This window comes from Sander vitreus, chromosome 2, assembly GCF_031162955.1.
Source record: "Sander vitreus isolate 19-12246 chromosome 2, sanVit1, whole genome shotgun sequence".
In the NCBI taxonomy this organism is placed as follows: Eukaryota; Metazoa; Chordata; class Actinopteri; order Perciformes; family Percidae; genus Sander; species Sander vitreus.
Window position 1 is genome coordinate 34,976,236 of NC_135856.1, and position 21,825 is coordinate 34,998,060.

General features: G+C 40.5%; 1 protein-coding gene across 1 annotated transcript in view; it reads left to right on the forward strand.

Annotated features, from left to right (window-relative positions):
• vegfc (vascular endothelial growth factor c) overlaps positions 1-21,825 on the forward strand; it is a 110,926-nt gene that overhangs the window by 73,293 nt on the left and 15,808 nt on the right. The window contains exons 4-5 of the mRNA XM_078266960.1: positions 85-224; positions 10,320-10,462. Of these exons, the coding sequence (XP_078123086.1) occupies positions 85-224; positions 10,320-10,462 (283 nt within the window). The remainder of the gene's footprint in view (positions 1-84; positions 225-10,319; positions 10,463-21,825) is intronic.

The window sequence follows — 21,825 nt, forward strand, 5'->3', positions numbered from 1 at the left end:
ACACACTGGCATTCCTCACTTCGCTATCCTTGTCTTGTTCACCCTGTCTCTCTCTGACTCTTCTCTTTTTTATTCTTTCTGCAGCTGTTTGAGATCACAGTGCCGATAACCCAAGGCACCAAGCCAGTGACCATCAGTGTGGCCAACCACACCCAGTGCAGCTGTCTGTCCAAACTGGATGTCTACAAACAAGTTCACAGCATCATCAGGAGATCCCTGTCTGAGTAAGTGTTCATTGTCACTGCATCATTCTGTCTCTGTGGACCACACCACCAGGAACCATTCGTACATAAAGCTTAAAGTGCTCATATTATACTTTTTGGCTTTTTCCATTTCCTTTATTGTGTTATACAGTATATCTTTTTTGTGCACGTTATAGGTTTTTAAAGTAAAAAAGCCAAAAGTCCACCCCAAAGGGACTTACCATCTCCAACAGAAAACACTGTTCACCAACTGTTCCAAACTATTGTAGTCCAGGCTTTACTTCCGTCACTTTACTTCCGTCACTCAGTTTTTTTTGTCTTAATATGAATGTGGATAACGTTAGTGATAGTGAGCTGTTTGCTACAATTACATTTCTAGTGATGAATTCACAGCTTTGTCCGAGGCGCTCCCTCACTTCAGTCACTCTCTAGCTCGCTCCACTGTATGTGCTCGCAGGCGCACATTGAGCCTCCATTAAAAGTTTGTAACAGTGTAACAGTTTCTACCAGAAAATTACTTTGGTAGTAGATAAAGGCACTTTTTAGAATATTACAAAAGTAAAAGTCTTAAAGTATTAAAATAGGGTCAACCTCTCACTCACCCAATACAGTGTGCGCCCCATGTAGACTGAGTCCTTGGCAGCGGCGGGGGGTTCAAATACAACCCGCTGCCCTTTACTGCATGTACCCCCCCCCCCACACACACACACACACACCCCCCCCACACCTTTCCTGTCTTCAAGCTGTCCTGTCAATAAAGGCCATAAAAGCCCCAAAAAAATTACCTTAAAAAAGTATTCAAATAATCTATAAAGAAGTAGAGATACATGAAAATTGTCTTAAGTACAGTAACAAAGTATTTGTACATTACAACACTGTACACTTCATATGAATTGTGCATACGATATCATATGAACCCGTTCATGGGAATGTGTTGATCACATACACACCCAACCTGCAGACAGTTCTGTACTTGCCCACAGTATTCTAACCCAAAGGCGTCTGTTTCTTCAGAGCTGTGTGTGTGTTTGCACGTGCGCGTGCGTGCGTGCGTGCGTGTGTGTTCCTATTGGCACACAGGCCCAAAGATTGTTTGAATCTATTGTTCCAGGCGTTGCTTCCTGCGCTGTGTGTATACAGGGGGTGTCACTTTAGGAAACACTCATGTCTTGATTAACTTCACAGAGCCATGCCATGTGTGTATGTTCCTAAAGTGCATACCAAGCTGAAGCATGCTGTGACGTATGACCTCTCCATAATACCAGCTGACAGTCAGGATCCAATGAGGAAATGGTTCATGGTGTATTTTATGGAATGTGTCCTGAAAACAGAAGGATGCAAATCTCTTATATTTGGTGTGCATGTTTTAGTCCAATAATTAACAGTTATGTGTAGTTGACATTGCTGCCAACAATGGGCCCTTTTCACAGCAGCCATGTTGACATGTCATTGCAGGGCAAACACAGGTGTAATAATCACGATAATGATGGCCCTGTTCCAATTAGGTTGGCCAGGGCCGTGGTATGAGCTAGCATGCAGGCGCTGCTCACTGGGATGCCTGTGACACACTAAACAGAATGGGACCATAATTACTGGGATGGATTTCACCTGTGTTTGCCCTGCTATGACATGTCAACACGGCCTATTGGCCGCACATTATTTTCAGGACAAAAGCTGTGTTGGAAACCATTCCCTATCCAAGAAACAGTACACTATATAGTGTTCTCAGCAGTTAATTTCATTCACCATATAGTCCACTATAAAAAACCACAATGCACAGCTAATTTGAGTGTACATATGATACACCTCATCAATAGACGACATCAAACAGCTCCATTTAGGCTTCTTCTTGCACTGTTTTTGCATTTTGCACGTTTGTACGGTCAATGTTTCTTTATGTATCTTCATGTTCTTATATGTATTTTATGTCATTTGAGCCTGCCCTGTCAAAGACAAATTTCTGTCACTCGTGACAGACAACGTTTTTCTTATCTTATCTACCCTACATTTTTCTCCCATATCCCACAATGCAATGCATCGTGTTTTCCCGGAGGAGAAGCAGAAGCAGAAGCACCCGCAAAAACTGGAAAAATGGAGCAGGCTTTTCGTTTTCTATATTAAAACTATATAGGAACTAGTGAGTGAGTGTTTCCAACACAGCTAAAGAGTGTTCTCAGTAGGTGGACTCTGCTGATGCTGTCCCTTGTCTCCTGTCTTAATGGACAGAATGTGTAGCTCAGGAGGGGAGAGGATCCAGTTAGGTGACATCAGGATTGGTTCTGTGTTTCAGCCAATCATGGAGTCCTGCTGGCTTCATTGACCTTTGAACGTCAGCAGGCACCTGGGCAGTTTTGCGAATTGAAAATGTACATAAAAACCGGCAGATGGAAATACACTTATAGTGATATACATAGTTTTTATACACTATAGCTATGTCCCAATTCAGGGGCTGCAGCCTTCAGAGGCTGCCGTCGTTGACCAATTGTGTCACACCAGCGCGATGCAGGCTGTCCCATTTCATTTAATTTCAAAGTCTCCATCAAATGTGGTCCACAAATGCGGCCTCCTTTTACAGAATTTGTGGGATCCAACTGTTGCATCCTTCACAGCCCCAGGATTCCCAGCATTCATTTTGGCATTGATTCAGAGGCACAGGCAAACACAAACGGCCAACTACCAATATTTGTCTTTCTTTTTTACAATTTCCGTCTGCCATTTCATTATTTAATTCACTTCTGAGGATGTTTTAGGCGAGAAAATAACTATGTAAATGTCAATTATAGGCAGTATTACGAAAATATATGGCAAATAAAAAATTTGCTCGGAGTAAAGTAAGGTGACCAGATTTCTGAGACAAAATCCGGGGACATTTTCAGCTCAGAAGCATAAATACCTCCAAAACAGGTAATGTTTATATCTTTGTAAAACTTAAAACGGGGACACTGCCCCAGGGGCGTCACTAGACCTAGAGCTGCACTGGGGCACAAGCCCCCCTAGGGGTTCCCATGGGCATGCTCCCCTGTAAGAAAATGTTGTCTATTTTAACGTTTAAATGCATCAATCTGGTGCACTTTGAAAAGAAATTCAGAGGTTAGACTTGATTATTCTTATCTATGGATGGAAATATTTGTGCTGTAGCCTGAACTATTTTGTACTTCAGAATTTTAACCATGCACACACACACACGTTTTTTTTTCTTCATATTTTTGCATTAATGTCACTAGGAAGCATACCAGTAGAAATATATATTCATATTTGTAAGTGGGATATATATAAGTAAGTGGGATTGTCTGGAATCTGGCAATATAATAACCATTATGGTGGGATACGCTGACTAAGCAATTTACAAAAATGTCTGTGCTGACATAAATAGTTTACATGAGAATACATTATAATTTGTTGGAGACCATGTAGAAATTTTGTTGCAATTTCAAAACCTGATTACCGGGGAACCGCTTGTTGTACCGATTCATGTGTTGAGCGAAGAGTTTGTGAGATATTTCACAGAGAGTAATGGGTGTGCAGAGATTTATGCAGAATGCAAATAAGGTAACATTTCATGTAAGTTCAATGTTAATTTTCTCGCAAACCATTTGTCATAGCAACTGGCGCTAATATCATTAGAAAACTGAGATTCTGGTTGAGGTGGTTGTGCAGATTAACACTTTTACATGCGCTATATCCGCATCACATTCTCATTAGGGGCTGAGCCCCCCTAAAGGTCTGATCCTAGAATCGCCCCTGCTGCTACTTCATGCTTGTACTCCACTACACCTCAGAGGGAAATGTTGTAATGTTTACTGCACTACATTTATCTGACAACAGATTTCTGCGGGGTTAACGTTAGTTAGCTCTGTGGGGGTAGCTAGATAACTGGCCAGCCAGTCATGCTAAAAGACCGTGCTGTGAGCTGACTGGAGCTCTGGGTCTCAGCGACAAGAGATGTTTACAAGTACATGAGGGTTTATTATTTATTCTCCTCTCTCTTAAGAAAAGTTTTACCAATTGATCAAGTGTTTCAACTTGACCAAATGGTAAAATAGAAAGAACAACCCAACCCCATTTCGGTGCTGTTGTTAAGGTTTTGATCACTTATCAGCTGCAGCTGTCGAAGTTGCTAGGCGACAGGAGCGGCGCTTCGACGCAAACAGGAAATGCTCTGCATCAGACCGTCTCATTTCGGAGACCGCTTGGTTCGGCCTTTGTGGGCTTCAAAGCCTCCGAAGGCTACAGATTTACATAGCCAGACTGAAACTGGATTCGTAAGGCTCATTCCAAAATCGATATTTATAATATATCTGCAGATTTATGTCATTTTTTAGACAACATCAACTCACATTTTAGAAATATCTCCTATATTATTTTTTTAAGAATTGTTTACTGAGCAGGACATTTTACGAATAAACTCGTGGTGGACAAACTGTAAGAAACACTGTTTATAAGTCAGCATTTCTGAACTGCAGTATCTTGTATGTTGGTACTGAATTAATATCCGTCAATATATCATCTATATATATATATATATAGTTATATGTAGGAAATGTGGAGGAAATCTCCTGACGCAGAACATTGTACCTTATAGGAGAGGAATCTCCACTGCATGCTCAGCTGTTTTCCTGTTCTTTCATTCAAATCAGGTGAATGTGTGATGTGTGATGATCGACGGTCAGATCCAGCTGCAGAGCAAATCCAAGTAGATGTTGTTGAAAGAAGCCCCTGTGTGTGTGTGTGTGTGTGTGTGTGTGTGTGTGTGTGTGTGTGTGTGTGTGTGTGTCTGTGTCTGTGTTCACAAGTGATATTATTGGAATTTAAGTTGTAGGATGTTAGCTGCTGTTATATGACTGATGTTCTGTTAATGACATGGAAATCTTAAGCATTTAGACAACTTCAGACTTCCGAATGGACTCATTAAACAGATATCATGTGTATGCACTCCTAAATATCTACAGTTTCATTCTTCTCACAGAGTATGCTGGATGTTGTAGTGATTCACACAAACCACTTCATTCTGTGGAGAGTGTGTGTGTGGACCACTTGTGGCATTAGAGGAATGTTGATACGTGCTGGTATTTGACAACACACACACACACACACACACACACACACACACACACACACACACACACACACACACAGTGTCAGATTATGGCTGGAAAAGGAAACGCATCTCAGAGATTGTCACACCGACAAATCATCCAACATGTTTCACATTAGGTGAAGTGAGAGAAACACACCAGCCACACACCAGCCTTTTGTCTCAAAAAAATCTCTCTCTTTTCTTTCTCCTCACTATCTTTTTCTTTCACTCTCCTCTTTCTCCCCTCCGCGCCCCCCATCAGTGAGTATGTGTGTCTGTGTGTGTCCATGCTGCTGCAGCTCTAATTGAAATCACACTGTCTATGGCATCACCAGACTCTTTCACAATGTCAAACAATTTGTCCATCTGCAAACACAAACACCGCCTGCTGTCTCTCTCTGTGTCCAAGTTAACGGCTCCCTGAATGTTGTGTTTAATTTAAGCCAGACCATGGGGTTTTGTGTGTGTGTGTGTGTGTGTGTGTGTGTGTGTGTGTGTGTTGTGTCATATCTCTGTATTGGGCTTTACTGTAATGTTCCTCATGAGATTCAGCAGCTTGTTCCAGGTTCAGCATGTGCTGGCTGTCCTAACTCTTTATTTAGCAGCTCTTTACTCAAAATGAGAATGTGGCTGTACTTTCACCATTTTGTTATGTTTACCATAAAAACGGTATTAACCGACTTTTAATCACAATAACCAACTTTTGCCTTCTTACAGGCTATTTAGAGTCCCTTTGTTTAGATAAAACAGGCTTAAGAACTCTTATACATCTGTCTTTCTTGTTGCTGAAGCAAAATCAGTGTGCTGCCGGTTAAGATCTCATGAAATATGTTTCTTAGCCATGGCTGTTGACATGTCTTTGTTTTTGTACTATATGTGTAGGCTAATTGTTGTCTAGCTCTGTGAGTATTTTAATTTTTTATTTTGAGCGGAGCTGCTTGGGAACGCAAAATGAATTTCGATGTGAACTGATAATAAAGTTGTATCTTATCATATTTGGAGGAGACAAATGGTAAAATTGTTGCCCCTAATCTATTTATTGCAGTTTGCAGGAAGTATTTTTGATCCCTGCTTAGTTTCTGCAGTGAGAGACTATAACATTTTATTTCACCTCCACAGAAGTGGGTTAGATAAAATAAATCAAATAGAGGTTTGTTGGGGCGACCTCTAGCTCAGCCAGTAGAGTGTGCGCCCCATGTAGACTGAGTCCTTGGCAGTGGCCTGGGTTTGAATCCGATCTTTGTTGCGTGTCAGCTCCCCCCCTTCCTGTCTATCTGCTATCACTATCTAATGAAATTAAAAAGCCCAAAACAAAATAGGTTTGTTTATAACTGACCATGTGACTGCACATGTTACTGCCCCTCTTGTAAAAATGTCATCACAAATGATGGCCAATACTACGAGTTTCTAAAACATTGACATGCAAATCTGTTTCTGGAGACCATGAATACCCGACAGGCCAGGTGATATGTGCCGAATATTAAAGATGTTTAAAACTGATTGGGTACACGTTTTTAAAAATGGAGCCACCGCAAAAACGCCTCATCACTTTCCACCATTATCAAATTATGTATATTGCATCATATCTCCTGAACCAAACATGATAATACAGAATAGATGTTTTGATGATCAAGAATTACGACACCATATATAACATCATACACTGTTCATGTGAATAGGTAATGTTGAATTTAGTGACATTGAAGAAGAAAATGACGTCACTTTATAATGTCATGTCTTTTGCATGCATTTTGTGTAAACACCAAATAGAAATCAATACTACATTGCATGCTTTAATGAAAAAGTTAACATAATTTTCACATATCACCTGGACTATGAGGGATCTTTAAATGGTCGATTTGAAAGAGAATGTCACACTCACAACTGCTGATAACTGTCGAATAAGGTCTGGTGACCAGAGACTTGTAGCAAATATGTGGAGGATAATAATCATATTTGTGTGTGTGTGTGTGTGTGTGTGTGTGTGTGTGTGTGTGTGTGTGTGTGTGTGTGTGTCAGATTAGCTACATTAATTCAATTCAGATAGAGTAGGTCTAGACCACACTCTATAATTTACAAAAACCCAACAAGTTTAAAGTACATCCTATCCACTGTAGTGCTTGTTCTAAACATGTGAGACTTTTTGTAGATGAATCTGACGACTATGAAGAGAAGCAGAGAAGAGAATGGGTGCTGTGTCTGCAGCTATCAATACAATCATATTGCAGTCAATACTACAGCAACAGACGACCACTCATCTTATCCAGAGCTACACTCAGCTACATGAGGATCGTAATCCACTGATCTTGTCAGAATACATGAATTCCTGCGATCAACACACAATCATGACTAGCTGTAGGAGTTTTTAAAGCTTCAACAATGGCAACCTGTAGGGTTTTTTTAGGACATGGTGTTCCTGACATGTATAGAGAAGTCAGTGGGGAAAAAATGAGTTGAAATAAATCACTTTTAAATGAACACCCTGCAGCCAGAATCAGAATCAAGTATTTGCCCAGACCATGGTATAAGTTACGGGCCGGCTACATTGCATGCGTAACGTATGCGGAGCGGATGTTCCAACACTACACTTCCACTATAATCAATGAAACTGGTGATACTGGCCTTAGAGCAGCGTATGTCTTCTATTTATATTTTTTATGCAAGAAATAGCGTGAAATATTTACACAGAAATGAATCATAAAAGTCTCTATATTTAGTTTTAAATTAAACTACCGATATACAGGAAACGACTTAATGACCGTCAATGAGCGTATTGGCAGTTTCGTTTTGAGAGTTTGTTTTTATTTCTTGTTCCGTCACCTGCTTCCTCTGCAGCTGACAGTAGATTGATGTTTCACAGTGCTGTGCCAACTCCAAAAACTGATGAAACAACAATCCCAAAGCATGTGTCCATTATCATGACCAGAACTTCTGAAGTCCTTTAATTCCTGATAATGGACACCTCGTTGGGCATTAAAGCCTCTGAACACTTACACAGGTGATTTCAGTTATTCTGGTTGATTAAACTCTGCTCAGTTTGAAGGGGGGCCGGAGCCTAGACGTGAATTTATTAGGTCACAATTTCTTTCTACCAATAAGAATGATAAAGCTGTCATTTGTCCTGCCCTAACAGATGCAAAAACATTAACTGGAGACTCAGTAAGATATCACTCAATCAGTCTAAACACACCCACACAGTCCTGGGAAGAGGTCCGATCAGCCACATTAACTGAAAACACCTGTATGGGTGTTCAGGGCCTTTATCCCTTACATATACCATGGTCACTTTCCAAATAAATTTTTTTTTGTAAGACCATCTATTTTCATGCAATCTAAAGATTTTCTTAAACAATAACTCTGTTTCTCTAGTAACTCCTCCTCTCACTGAGGCCACTCTCACAGACATGAGGCTTTCATTTCCCCAACTACGGATCGCTTGTTTAAATAACACAACACAAATGTCCATTACCAGATTAACGGGAACCTGTGCTTATCTGCCTTTTCCAAGGTAAAAAGCTTCACAAGCGCACGCACACACACACACACACACACACACACACACACACACAACTATACACTTAGTTCAGATGTATAATATTCAATAATAAAGCATTTTATACATTTCTGAAGCTGGATACATGTAGCATTAGAAGGCCTACTACTGTATGTGAGCATTTCTGATTCCAAACACAGTGACATGAGGCAGTAGAATTCTCAGAGACATCTCATCAGAGATAATCCTCTGATACTTCCCTCTCCCTCCTGACCATCTGATTGAAGCTGACCCAGGAAATCTTTCTTTGATCAAGGTGTTTATTTGTCTAAAATCCCTCAAATGGCTTATCATGGGCAGTGGGTTAAGAGAGTTAACATTCACACGCACACAGATCTGAGGAATGCCATTTCTTGAACCAATTAAGTGACCAGTTAGAAAGATAGAAAGAGATAAGGCCTGTTTTGGTGGGGTTTTGGTGGTTTTAGGGTTATAGGATTAGACTGGATTTATTGAAGGAACTTGGATCAATTGGACCTTTGCTGCCACATTTATGAAAGGGATAAGGCCATTATCCTGCATATTTTTATTATTTATTTATTTCATTCATCAAACAAACAAACTGAATGAAAACACAAAATGGCAAGTCCTGAATGAAAAGGAGCAGAAAGAAGATTAATCTTATATAATCGGCCCCCCTTTCACAAAACATGCATTAACAAAACAAATAATTGAATAAACCACCATACCATACCAATAATCACTTGCCAAAGAATAAAAATTAAGACCATTCATTTTATATTTGAATTCATTTTGCAGTCACAATTTAAAGTCATAACTCTGTTTCTGGTAGCACCTGAGGGTTTGACTAAAACCCGAAACAATCATTACCATCTCATAAGGTTCTTATGCAATGGAAAAGTTCACTTCTCTAGTAAATAGGACGAACCTTAGATACGACCTGGCAACAGGAGACATTTCTAGTCTGCTCAGCTCATAGAACCCTTTGGCTCAGCTACGAGCCAGAAAGCTAACGTTATGGTAGCAAGATTCAAAGTCAATAAAAAAAACTTGTTAAAGCTGTAGGCTTGTTAAAGTCTTGCAATAAATAATTGGAGTAAACAGAGGCCCATTTATTTCAAACGGTGAACAGACTCAATGGAACTGCTTAGTAGGTGTCCATTAACACTTTATCAGTGTTACCAGAATCACACAGACCACAGTATAATAAAGAGTAACTTAACACATCCAGCATCAATGCTGCAAGTTAAGTTACTCTTTAAAGATACAACAAATCATTGGCGTATTAGCTTATTAATTAAACAGGTCAATGGCTAATTATGCTCAAATTGGCCAATTGGGCCAATAAAGGGTGTTTATTAGTGGCAATGGTAGCACAAGAGACTTTACTTGGAGGCATTGGATTGGCTTCATATTAAAACCTTGTTTATTAGAGCTATACATTGGATAGAACTAATAAATACTGCTGTCATGAGTTATTTTTCTTTTTCTTTTTGTCTTTTCTCTCTGTCTCCCTCTTTTAAAGGTGTCCAATAGCCAACAGGACGTGTCCTCCTGGTCAGTCTTGGAGCAGCAGGCAGTGTCGGTGTGTCAGCATGACCGCCCATGTGCACCACAACCCCCCTCCTCCACCACTGCCCCCTCCACGGCCCTCCCAACAGCACCTTGGTGAGTGTTTGCACATTAGCACACAGGCAGATTTATGTTTTCATCAGAAATCACTGTAGAGGAAATTGTGTTTGTTTATTTTTATTGCAGTAGCCTAGACAAAAAGACAAACGAGGGGGAAACCAACAATTACAGCTGCTGATAGGTATACTGTAGCTCTACTAGCTGCCAACAAAGTCAAGACTAGTAATAAGCAGAGTAGATGGCAGAGCTATTGCAAGCTGTGTGTGTGTGTGTGTGTGTGTGTGTGTGTGTGTTCATGTGAATTTGTCCTTATTTTTGTAAAACCTAAATAGATGTAATTAAAGATGTCGACAGGAAAATAGCCTTTAATGTGCTAACACTATGATGACATCAGCTGTTGTTTACACAGCACGAGCTGCATTCCTTAAATCCACCTCTCTGCTCAATGCACCACAACTAATGGAAGCCCTCATGTGGGAAATCTTTAACCAGCATGGTGGGGGAGCCAGCTTTATACATGTAGCAAAGCATCTTCTCAGTTGGCAAGTAGCCTTTCTGCAACCAAAATTATAGTTAAATCATTCCACCAACTAGTAACCATGGATTACCAGAACCATGTGGGATGCCATAAACACATGCACTGCAGCCTACACATCAGGATTGCAGTCTGGCAACATGAAAATGTATAAAGCAGCAGCCTCCAATGGGAGAAGAGCAGTAAAGGAGGCAAAACAGGACTACAGGAAGAAAATGGAACTACAATTCCAGAAGAGCAACCCCTGAAGCATGTGGCAAGGTCTAAGAACTATGATGGATTACAAGGATGACAACAACCTACTCATGAATGTCAGCAAGACTAGAGATGATAGTGGACTTTGGGAAGAAGCAGGGAAGGAACTACAGTATGCCCGCTGTATATAAACGGGTCCTCAGTGTAGGGGGTGGACAGCTACAAGTCCCTCGGTGTCCACATCAGCGTGAGACTGACCTAGGTGCTGCATACTGACTCAGTGGTGGGAAGGCAAGGCAGACATGGTTCCCCCTTTACACACCTGAGGAAATTCTGGGTATCCCCTCAAATACTAAAGGAATTTCTACTCCCACACCATCGATAGCGTCCTTACAAAGATCATCACTGCCTGGTACCGAAACAGTACCGAACAGGACCGCAAGGCCTTGCAAAGAGTGGTTAATTTGGTTAAACATCCAATAGGCGGTGCTCTAACCTGCCTAAAGGATATTTACACCAGGCGCTGCAAGAAAAAGAGAAACAATAAAGGTGAAAACCACAGCCTTTTGTCCCTGTTGAGGTTGGTAGCAGGTAGCGGATACAGCAGGCCAGCACTGAGAGGCTCAGGAGGAGCTTCTACCCTCAAAACTTTAGGATCCTAAACAAGGACACTGCCTAATGCCTAATTTATACTTCTGCATCATCTTCTGGGGGCTGGTGCAGGCGTCTCTCGCGCGCTATAGTTCTTTAGCAGATCGGGCATAGCACATGTGTTACTAGAATCCATAAATCCCACCCTGATGTCCAATCAAAGTTCTGTGTTGTCTGCGGTGCCAGGAGCATGATCAAATTCATACACACATATTCATCACTATTCCTTCATCCCTCATTATTTTTTTTTATGTACAAGAAAGGAACTGACGGGATAATATTTCACTAGAATTGTATTATTATTATTATTATTATTATTATTATTATTATTATATGATTTCATGTGACAAATAAATGATTGATTGATTGATTGATTGATTGATTGATGGTGAGAAAGGAAAAGGGCATTGGATATCGCATTGCTGTCTTTTCTAAAGAAGTGAGTCTTTTGCCCTGAAAGTTTACAAAATTCAGTCGGTGTGAGGTAAATTATCCCTCCCACAGTTGCCTTGAGTCTTCATGCATATCCCTATCCAAAGCAACTACAGTGTAACATCACCTGGAATTGTGTGATGACTATAGCTGTGACTGACAGATCCCTTTGACCATTGCCCATTTTACTCATGGACTCTTTGTTTTCTGACAGCATTGATAGCAGAGCTAGACCGATTGGCCTGGCTGATCTTATTGCAGATACATCTGTATCATGTATATGTTGGCCGGTAAGTAACAAGAAATTGCAGTACAGAAATACCAAACTAAGTTTGAGGTAATTAACAAACATATTCCGATAGCGATATCAGTCTTTGTCTGCTCATTTGTGATAACAGCTACTTTGAGCCATGCAGATAAGAGTATTTGTTGAGTCCAATTTGGAACAAGAAGGCCCGTAGCCAATCTATTCAATTCAATTAAATTGTATTTATAGTATCAATTCATAACAAGAGTTATCTTAAGACACTTTGCAGATAGAGTAGGCCTAGACCACACTCTATAATATAGACCCAACAATTCTAGTAATTCTCCGAAGAGCAAGCATTTAGTGCGACAGTGGTGAGGAAAAACTCCCTTTTAGGAAGAAACCTCGGACAGACCCAGGCTCTTGGTAGGCGGTGTCTGAAGGTGCCAGTTGGGGGTGTGATGAATAGTGGCAATAACAGTCACAATAAAAGATAATGGAACAGTGACTAGAAATAGTAGTTGTAATAGTTCATGGCATAGCAGGGCACTGCAGGGCTTTACAGGACATACCAGGACACAGCAGAGCATAGCAGGACGTAGCAGGACACTGAAGGGCACCACAGAGCGTAGCAGGATGTGCAGCAGGACCATGTCGACAGCTGCAACCATGATTTTGGTGCCATCCTAACCCAAGGAAACATGCTGGGCGAAAAAAAGAAGCAGGTGGCGGACGCTGCAACTCCTCACTCCCTAACTATAAGCTTTATCGAAGAGTAGAGTTTTAAGTTTACTCTTAAATGCGGTGATGGTGCCTGCCCCCCGAATCCAGACTGGGAGCTGGTTCCACAGGAGAGGAGCCTGATAGCTGAAGGCTCTGGCTCCCATTCTACTTTTAGAGACTCTAGGAACCACAAGTAACTCTGCATTCTGGGAGCGCAGTGCTCTAGTGGGACAATAAGGTACTATGAGCTCTTCAAGATATGATGGTGCTTGACCATTTAGAGCTTTGTAGGTCATTTTAAATTAAATCCTGGATTTTACAGGAAGCCAATGCAGAGAAGCTAATACAGAAGAAATATGATCTCTTTTCTTAGTTCTTGTCAGAACACGCGCTGCAGCATTCTGGATCAGCAGGAGAGTCTTAAGGGTTTTATTTGAGCATCCTGATAATGGGGAATTACAATAGTCCAGCCTGGAAGTAACAAATGCATGGACTAGTATTTCAGCATCGTTTTGAGACAGCATGTTCCTAATTTTGGCAATGTTTTGAAGGTGAAAAATGGCTGTTCTTGAGGTTTGTTTTTAGTGGGCGTTAAATGATATATCCTGATCAAAAAATAACTCCTAGATTTCTGACAGTAGTGCTGGAGGCCAGGGCAATACCATCCAGAGTAGCTATATCTTTGGATACTGAGGTTCGGAGGTGTTTAGGGCCCAGCACAATAACTTCAGTTTTGTCTGAGTTTAACATAAGAAAACTATAGGTCATCCATGATTTTATATCTTCGATGCATGCTTGAAGTTTGGCTAACTGACTGGTTTCGTCTGGTGTGCTATGATGCATTCTAAATCCTGACTGAAAGTCCGCAAATAAACTATTGCTATGTAGAAAGTCACATAACTGATTAGCGACTACCTTCTCAAGGATCTTGCAGAGAAAGAGGAGATTAGATATAAGTCTATAGTTGGCTAAGACCTCAGGATTGAGGGTGTTTTTTTTCAGAAGAGGTTTTATCACATCTACTTTAAATGACTGTGGTACATAACATGTTAATAACGACATATTGATCATATCTAGTAACGAAGTGTTAACCACGGGTAACGCTTATTTAAGTAGCCGCCATAGCTGTAATTCAGAATATGGACCTGGAGCTCGGTAAACAATTACAAATGGATTGGCTGTAATGTTTTCATGTTGGATGTTGAAGATTAAGAACAAGGCTTTCAAACAAGTTATAATTTAGTTTAGGTTTAGGATTAATTAACAGGCTTGAATCAAAGATGGCTGCAAATCCCCCTCCTCGACCAGAGCCTCGTGAATTTGAGTATTAATATGACTGGGAGGAGTGGATTCATTTAGACTAACATGTTCTTCATTGCACAGCCATGTTTCAGTAAGACAGAATAGATCAATTTGATTAACTGACTCGGTCAGATTTCTTGATATGAGAGCAGCTCCGTCCAAAGTGGGATGAATGCCGTCTTTCCTAATCAGACCAGGCTTTCCCCAGAACGCCCTCCAGTTATCTACATAGCCCACATCATTAGCTGGGCACCACCCCGACAACCAGCAGTGGAAGGATGACATGCAGCTATACATGTCATCACTGATCAGATTTGGCAGGGGTCCAGAGAAAACTACTGTGTCCAACATTGTCTTTGCATATGCACAAAGTGACTCAACATTAATTTTAGTATTCTCCGATTTGCGTAATCGGGTATCATTACCACCTACATGAAGTATGATCTTACTGTATTTACGGTTATTTTTAGCTAGCAGCTTTAGATAGGATTCTACATCGCCCGCTCTGGCCCCAGGGACACACACACGACCGCAGCCGCTGGAGCCACCAACTTCACGTTCTGCATAGTGCTGTCAGTTAAGCGCGTTATTAACGGTGTTAACGCAAACCCATTTTAAGGGCGTACATTTTTTTATCGCGAAATTAACGTTCTTTTTGACCTAGCAAACTTTGTAGTTTTTTTCACATGCCAAAAAAAAACAACTAGTAACGTAAAGTAAACTACAACACCACACCAGATCTAGCTAGACCGGAAACAAAACAACAGGCACGCCGCACACACTTGTTTGGGCTTGCGAGCCGGCCAAAGCGTAGTAGGCTAACGTTACGTTTTGAGTGGATGGCGAGCGCAAGACGCCGAAATGGATGCCGATAAGATTCTGAATGGAAAGTTTACTTTTAAAAAGTTGTTGAGAGGGACAGTAGTTTCACGCATACACAGCCGGTACGACACGGAGAAAGCAGCTCAACTGGAACTGCTGCAAAGTGCTGCAAACGCTGTCTCATTAACCAGTGATCACTGGACGTCAGTGAGTAATCAAAATTATTTAGAAGTTACTACACACTATATTGACATATTATATATGATATTATCAGCATACGGTTTTAGGACTGTGTTGTTTGTATCGGTTTTTTTTGACTGTTTTTGTCATTTGGGACATTATCCACCCCCTTTTCTGTCCAGGAGAATTGTTACATTCCTTATTAGAAAAACTTAAAGGTTACAAATGTCCTGCTGTGGCATCCGGTTTTTGGACCATTTTGTTTGTACTGTATAAGCACAATGTTAGTGTTACATCTCAGTTAGGTTAGGTACTTGTAGGAATTGTGCAATAATGACAGATTCACACATTTTTCTTTTGTCTACGGTAAATAAATAATAAACAACTACAAATCTTAAAGTCAAGTTCATAAAGTAACTTTTAGCATTCATTTGATTCCCAATTAAGATACTACGGTGGCTGACAGGGGCAAACGCCCTGCAACTTAAGAAAACACATACAAATAGACAAAACACAAGCAAATTAAGAAAACAACTTTTTTTTCATTAATTTGACAACACATGTGCAGCATTCAGCAAACACGCTGCAAATACACACAACACTACCAAATACATAAACGCACTGCAAATAAAAAACGATGCAAAAAGAAAAGCACGCAAACCCCGAAAAAAGAAGCGATGCAAAAAGAAAAACTGCATTAATTTGACAACACATGCGCAGCATTCAGCAAACACACTGCAAATGCACACAACCAAATACATAAACGCACTGCAAATACACACAACACAACCAAATACATAAACGTGCTTCAAATATGAAACGATGCAAAAAGAAAAGCACACAAACCCAGAAAACAAATGCAACAAAAAAAACGCAGCATCCAGATTACACAACGGAAGTTCTCCAGACCTCTGGAGGGAGCAGCTAAGTGGAACAGCTTGATTTTCGACCCCACAGGGAGAGGGAGAGAGAGAGAGAGAGAGAGAGAGAGAGAGAGAGAGAGAGAGAGAGCAACTGCATAGACTGTAAATATTAAGTCTATGTTTGAGATATGTTTTCTCTCGTTTGGTGGGTGTGCCTCGGCTCAGGTCACAGGTGATACTCAATCAGCAGAGACGTCTGTAAACTCGTGGTAATAAAACATTTAAAACTGCATCAGCGTTTAACGTTGAGGTTTGTTTAAGCCATATTACGTGAGAGGGTTTAATTTCGAGGTCCGAAAGGCGCATTACTGAAGTAGAGGCCTACTCAAGTGTAATATTGTGATTATACAACAACGGTTACCAACAAAATATGTGATCAATCTGTATTCATATTGTGGAGCAATTCGCTCTTGAAATAAAAAAAACAGACAGGATTTATAGTCCCTCCCTGTTTAGTAAACCAGCCAATTTACCGTGGGATTTATCAATCTGAATAAATCCCGCTCACACATATAAACACAAAACTGCTTTGCTAACTCCAACGTGTTGTAAGTAAGACATCTGCTGAAAAGGTTATTGTATTCATTAGCATGATTGCCGTACTGTTTAGTTCACAAACATCCAACAAAACCAAAGTACAAACACATAGCGGACCAGACGCAAGCTTTTATTTTGAAAAGCCGAAGCTCGGTGATAGCACCAGCCGGGAGGGCATGAGACGGGAGCATATACTGTATATTACTAATATATAATGTTATTAATAATAATAATAATAATATGAATTTAATATACAGTCTATGGAGTACTCCAGGCTGCAGCCATACCCGACTAATAAAAAGGCAGAGCACTCTCTCCCCGTGGGGTCGAAAATCAAGCTGTTCCACTTAGCTGCTCCCTCTAGAGGTCTGGAGAACTTCCGTTGTATAATCTGGATGCTGCGTTTTTTTGTTGCATTTGTTTTCTGGGTTTGTGTGCTTTTCTTTTCGCATCGTTTCATATTTGCAGCGCGTTTATCTATTTGGTTGTGTTGTGTGTATTTGCAGTGCATTTATGTATATGGTTGTGTTGTGTGCATTTGCAGTGCGTTTGCTGAATGCTGCGCATGTGTTGTCAAATGAATGAAGTTGTTTTCTTAATTTGCTTGTGTTTTGTCTATTTGTGTGTGTTTTCTTAAGTTGCAGGGCGTTTGCCCCTGTCGGCCACCGTAAGATACACTGGTAAGAATGGCTTTCCATTTTTAATATGTACTTAAAAACAGTTCTGAAATGCAAAATAATAGAATTTTATTCATGTGATTAAACATGCGATTAATCGTGATTAACTATAAAAATTTGGCGATTAATCGCGATTAAAAACAATGTATCGTTTGACAGCCCTAGTACGGCAGTATAGAGCTCCCAATAACCAGAGTTGGCTTCTCAGGGGGTGTATCACTGACTGGGGAGAAACTGTTAGAAAGGATGTTGGTGGTTTAGAGCGACCGCCGCCATGTGTGCTCCCCAGTTTAGAGCTAGCGCTACGCTTCCTTCGGACAGTCACCCACTCGCCCGGCTGCTCGGGGCCTGCTGGGGGACTGCTAACAGAAACTACAGTATGTCGGTTGGAGCCGTGGCTCAAACTCACTAAGCCTCGCCTCCAGAGCAGTGAATATACTACATTTATTACATATATCTTTATCACTAAAGGAGGCAGAGGAATAGCTAAACATCTGACACACAGAGCAAGAGAGAGCAGGAGAGGGAGAGGAATTTGGAGCAGCAAAGCAAAGTAGTGTCCGTGAGACGGGAGCACCGGAAATGAGATACGCTTACCGTAAACGTCAGCACGTAGAAGGAGGTGTCAGGTTGTTCATGTTGTAACCTAGTGGATTACAAAAATGTTCTGACGCCAAAAAAAACAATAGTGCAGATCAACCTAAAGATTATGGTACAGTATAAATAAGTACTGTAGCTGCCGATGGATATGGCTGATCAGTGTGGCTTGTTGCTGCCTGCTGATGAGTCCCTGCAGCACCCAAAAATATAATAACTTCCTGAAAATATGATGAAATTTGCACTTCAAATGTAACAAAACCCAATAATGTAATAACTTGACCAATAATGTCCTGACTGATATTGTAATAACATTTCTATGGATGATGTAATATATTTTAGGTGGGTTGTTTTTCCCCTAAAACTGATGGTTATAATGTTAACAGATATTGTTATGTAAAAAATAGGGCTGTTAAACGTTTACATTTTCTTAATCGCGATTAATCGTTGAATTTCTATAGTTAATCGCAATTAATCGCATGTTTTATCACATGATTAAAAGACAGAACAGAACTGTTTTTAAGTACATATTAACAATGGAAAGCAATTCTTACCAGTGTATCTTGATTGGGAATCAAATGAATGCAAAGAAAATGACTTTATGGACTTGATTTTAAGATTTGTATTTGTTTATTATATATTTAATCTAGTCACACATTTGAATCTAGAGTCAATATTAGGGTTGGGTATTGTTTGGTTTGGATACCGGTGCTTAAGCGGTACTTTTAAAATGGTACCGGTGCCTTAACGGTGCCTGAACCGATCCCTTTGAACCAAAACTTTCCTTTTTAAGAAAGTTAAAAAAAGAAGGGTACTAAACAGTTGGCGACATTAAAGAATGGCTTGTTTATTGCTAAGGCCATATCGTCAAAATTAAATGTTTAATAATAATGTAATCACTATAACAATAACTCATTTCACTAGTAAATAGCTGTTGACTGACAAAAACAACCACCAGATGGGAAAAGGGCATTTAACAACAACTTTGAAATTACCAGTTTCATTGAACGTGTTTTTCCGACAACAGCAGCTGCAGATTGTTACATCCCGGTGTTGGAATCCTCTACAGTGAAATACAGACAAACTTTACACCATTTAGTGTTAGCTGTCAGCATTGTAACCGTGTTTAATCCAGCTACTAGCTAGCGGTAGGCTAACGTTAGCTGCTGTCGAGTATAGTGTATATAGTATAGCGTCACGTGCAGCAATGTTTCTGTTGCCTGTAACATCTGTTTCAGAGCATCAGAGAGAAGTGCAGGCATATCAGTGGCACCACAATGAGGCACCGAAATCCGCGTTGCTATTCCTGCAGCAGCAGGATGTGTTACGTGGAAGTACGGCAAAATAGTAGCCTGTTAGGCACGACGCAAAGCCGACTGAAGTGAAAATAAATGAATAAATGGCGGCATGCGATTAATATGATTAAAAAAATTAACGCATTATGCTCGACCCTTAATCGCATCGCGATTAACGCGTAAATGCTGACAGCCCTAGTTTTTATTAAATGTTTTCAGAAGATTAATGCAAATGTTATTCCATTTGTACATTACATTTTCTTGAAATTATTACATTATTGGGTGCTACATGCAAGGCCTATAGTGAGCACACATACCAAGGATTGAAACAAACACTCTTAACTAGAGCCATCGTTCTCTATGTTAGTCTTTGTGACAGGAGAATGTCCATGTGTTCACTGAGGAGTATTTATGACTGCAATGTGTGTGTGTGTGTGTGTGTGTGTGTGTGTGTGTGTGTTTGGCTATGATAAAACTCTGGACTCTGTGTAAACAAATGAGAAAGCGCAGAATGTGGAGACCCCAGAGTAGCAGATTGCACAGCTACTCACACATACAATACAAATGCCAAGAGAGAGCCAAAAACAAATGATCTGGCAAAGATAGCAGGACATATGACATTTACTGCATGGATTAGTGGAAAGCAAGTAGGCTTTCATAATATAATAATAGAAATATTATGTCCCATTAACTTTATTTTAAAAGGACAGTTCATCCCAAAAATCAAAAAGACATACATTTTCTCTCACCTGTAGAACAACAGTACAACCATTTGGGTCCATTATAACTCGCAAGGTTCACAGACAAAACAATCGTCCTTTGCCAGGCTTGTTTTCCCTATATATAGACACAACGTTATTAGCATAAGCCTAATGCATTACATTGCATGAATTATCCTAGCGGAGCTAACTAACAAGCTCCAGTTGCACACAGGTTTGTTTCACCGGCAAAACTCAATTTGAATACACAAATGTATGCAGGGTGCGATTTGTGAAGAAAGCAGAGGAGGGGATGTTTTTTTTTAGTATTAAGTATTAAATCCCCCTTCCGATACCATGTAAATAGAACCACTCTGCCAGGCATGCCAAGACATATTTATGAACTTCAATATTCAATGGAAAATATCAAAATGAAATAGCACAACGTGGTGTTATAAAACACAGTGCTTTCAATCCGGAGAGCAGAGTTCACTTCCTGAATAGAAAGAAGAATAGAGTCCAACCTCTATCCAGGAGTAAGGTTCCAGAACCGAGACTGTGAGTAGAGGTAAGGTTCCAGAACCGAGACTGTGAGTAGAGGTAAGCCCCACCAGATCTAACTGGTAGCGCTCCAACTCAACAAGTTCTGGCTCCTTCCTCCACAGAGGTGGTCTGGTCCGTCTTGGCTCCTAACCTTTACTGCCATCTGTGTGGCAACACAAGTAGCAGGGAATTCACGTGAAACCGTCGCAACTCTGCCGTCCTTATGTTAAGCCTGCCCACCGAATTTGGTTTTTCCAGTTGCAAGCCAACGGAGAGTTGCTAGACTGACCCTGGCTGCAAATTACATTTGCTGCAGCTAGGGTGCGTCTAGATTTCTAGGCTACCTGGCAGGGTCATTCTTTGTCTTTCCCGTTAATAACCAGGCTTCAGACAACACAGCCCTCAGCTTCATAGGGACACACACACCTCTACACCAGGATAAAGTGATGGTTTAAGATTTAAGAGGAACATTATTCATTTGACTGAGCTATTTATCTAAAGTGTTCAAGACTGAGACTTCTCCATACATAATATTTTGTAGTGAAGATGTTCTGAGCTTGAAAACAGTAGTTCTCTGGGGAAAATAAAGTTCCATTTAAGCTCATTATGTGGTTTCGGTTAAAGTCTGTAAGCACATGCTGCTATGCTGGAGTAGAAACAGCTTGCAGTTTGTCAGCAGTAAACTATGGGTCTTTGTTATCTGTGTTTGTTCATCTGAACACACACACACACACACACACACACACAGCATGTGTGTTCGGACCAGTCTGGACCTCCATTTGCCAGACCTTCCTTTTCTCTCTATTTCCGTCTCCCCCTGTGTTCAGCTAAAAGATGATTTACCAGTATTGAAAGAGAACCATCTGTGTTATCCTTGAGGAAAGAGAGAACATTGCTTGCTTTCAAATGTAAACATCAAAGAAAACATTAAGCACAAGTTGGAAAAAGTAGGAAAAATTAACTTTAGCTATGATCCACACCACTTAAACACCAGCTGAGATCCCAGCCTCACTGATGTTCTCTGCCAAGAATCTTGCTAACT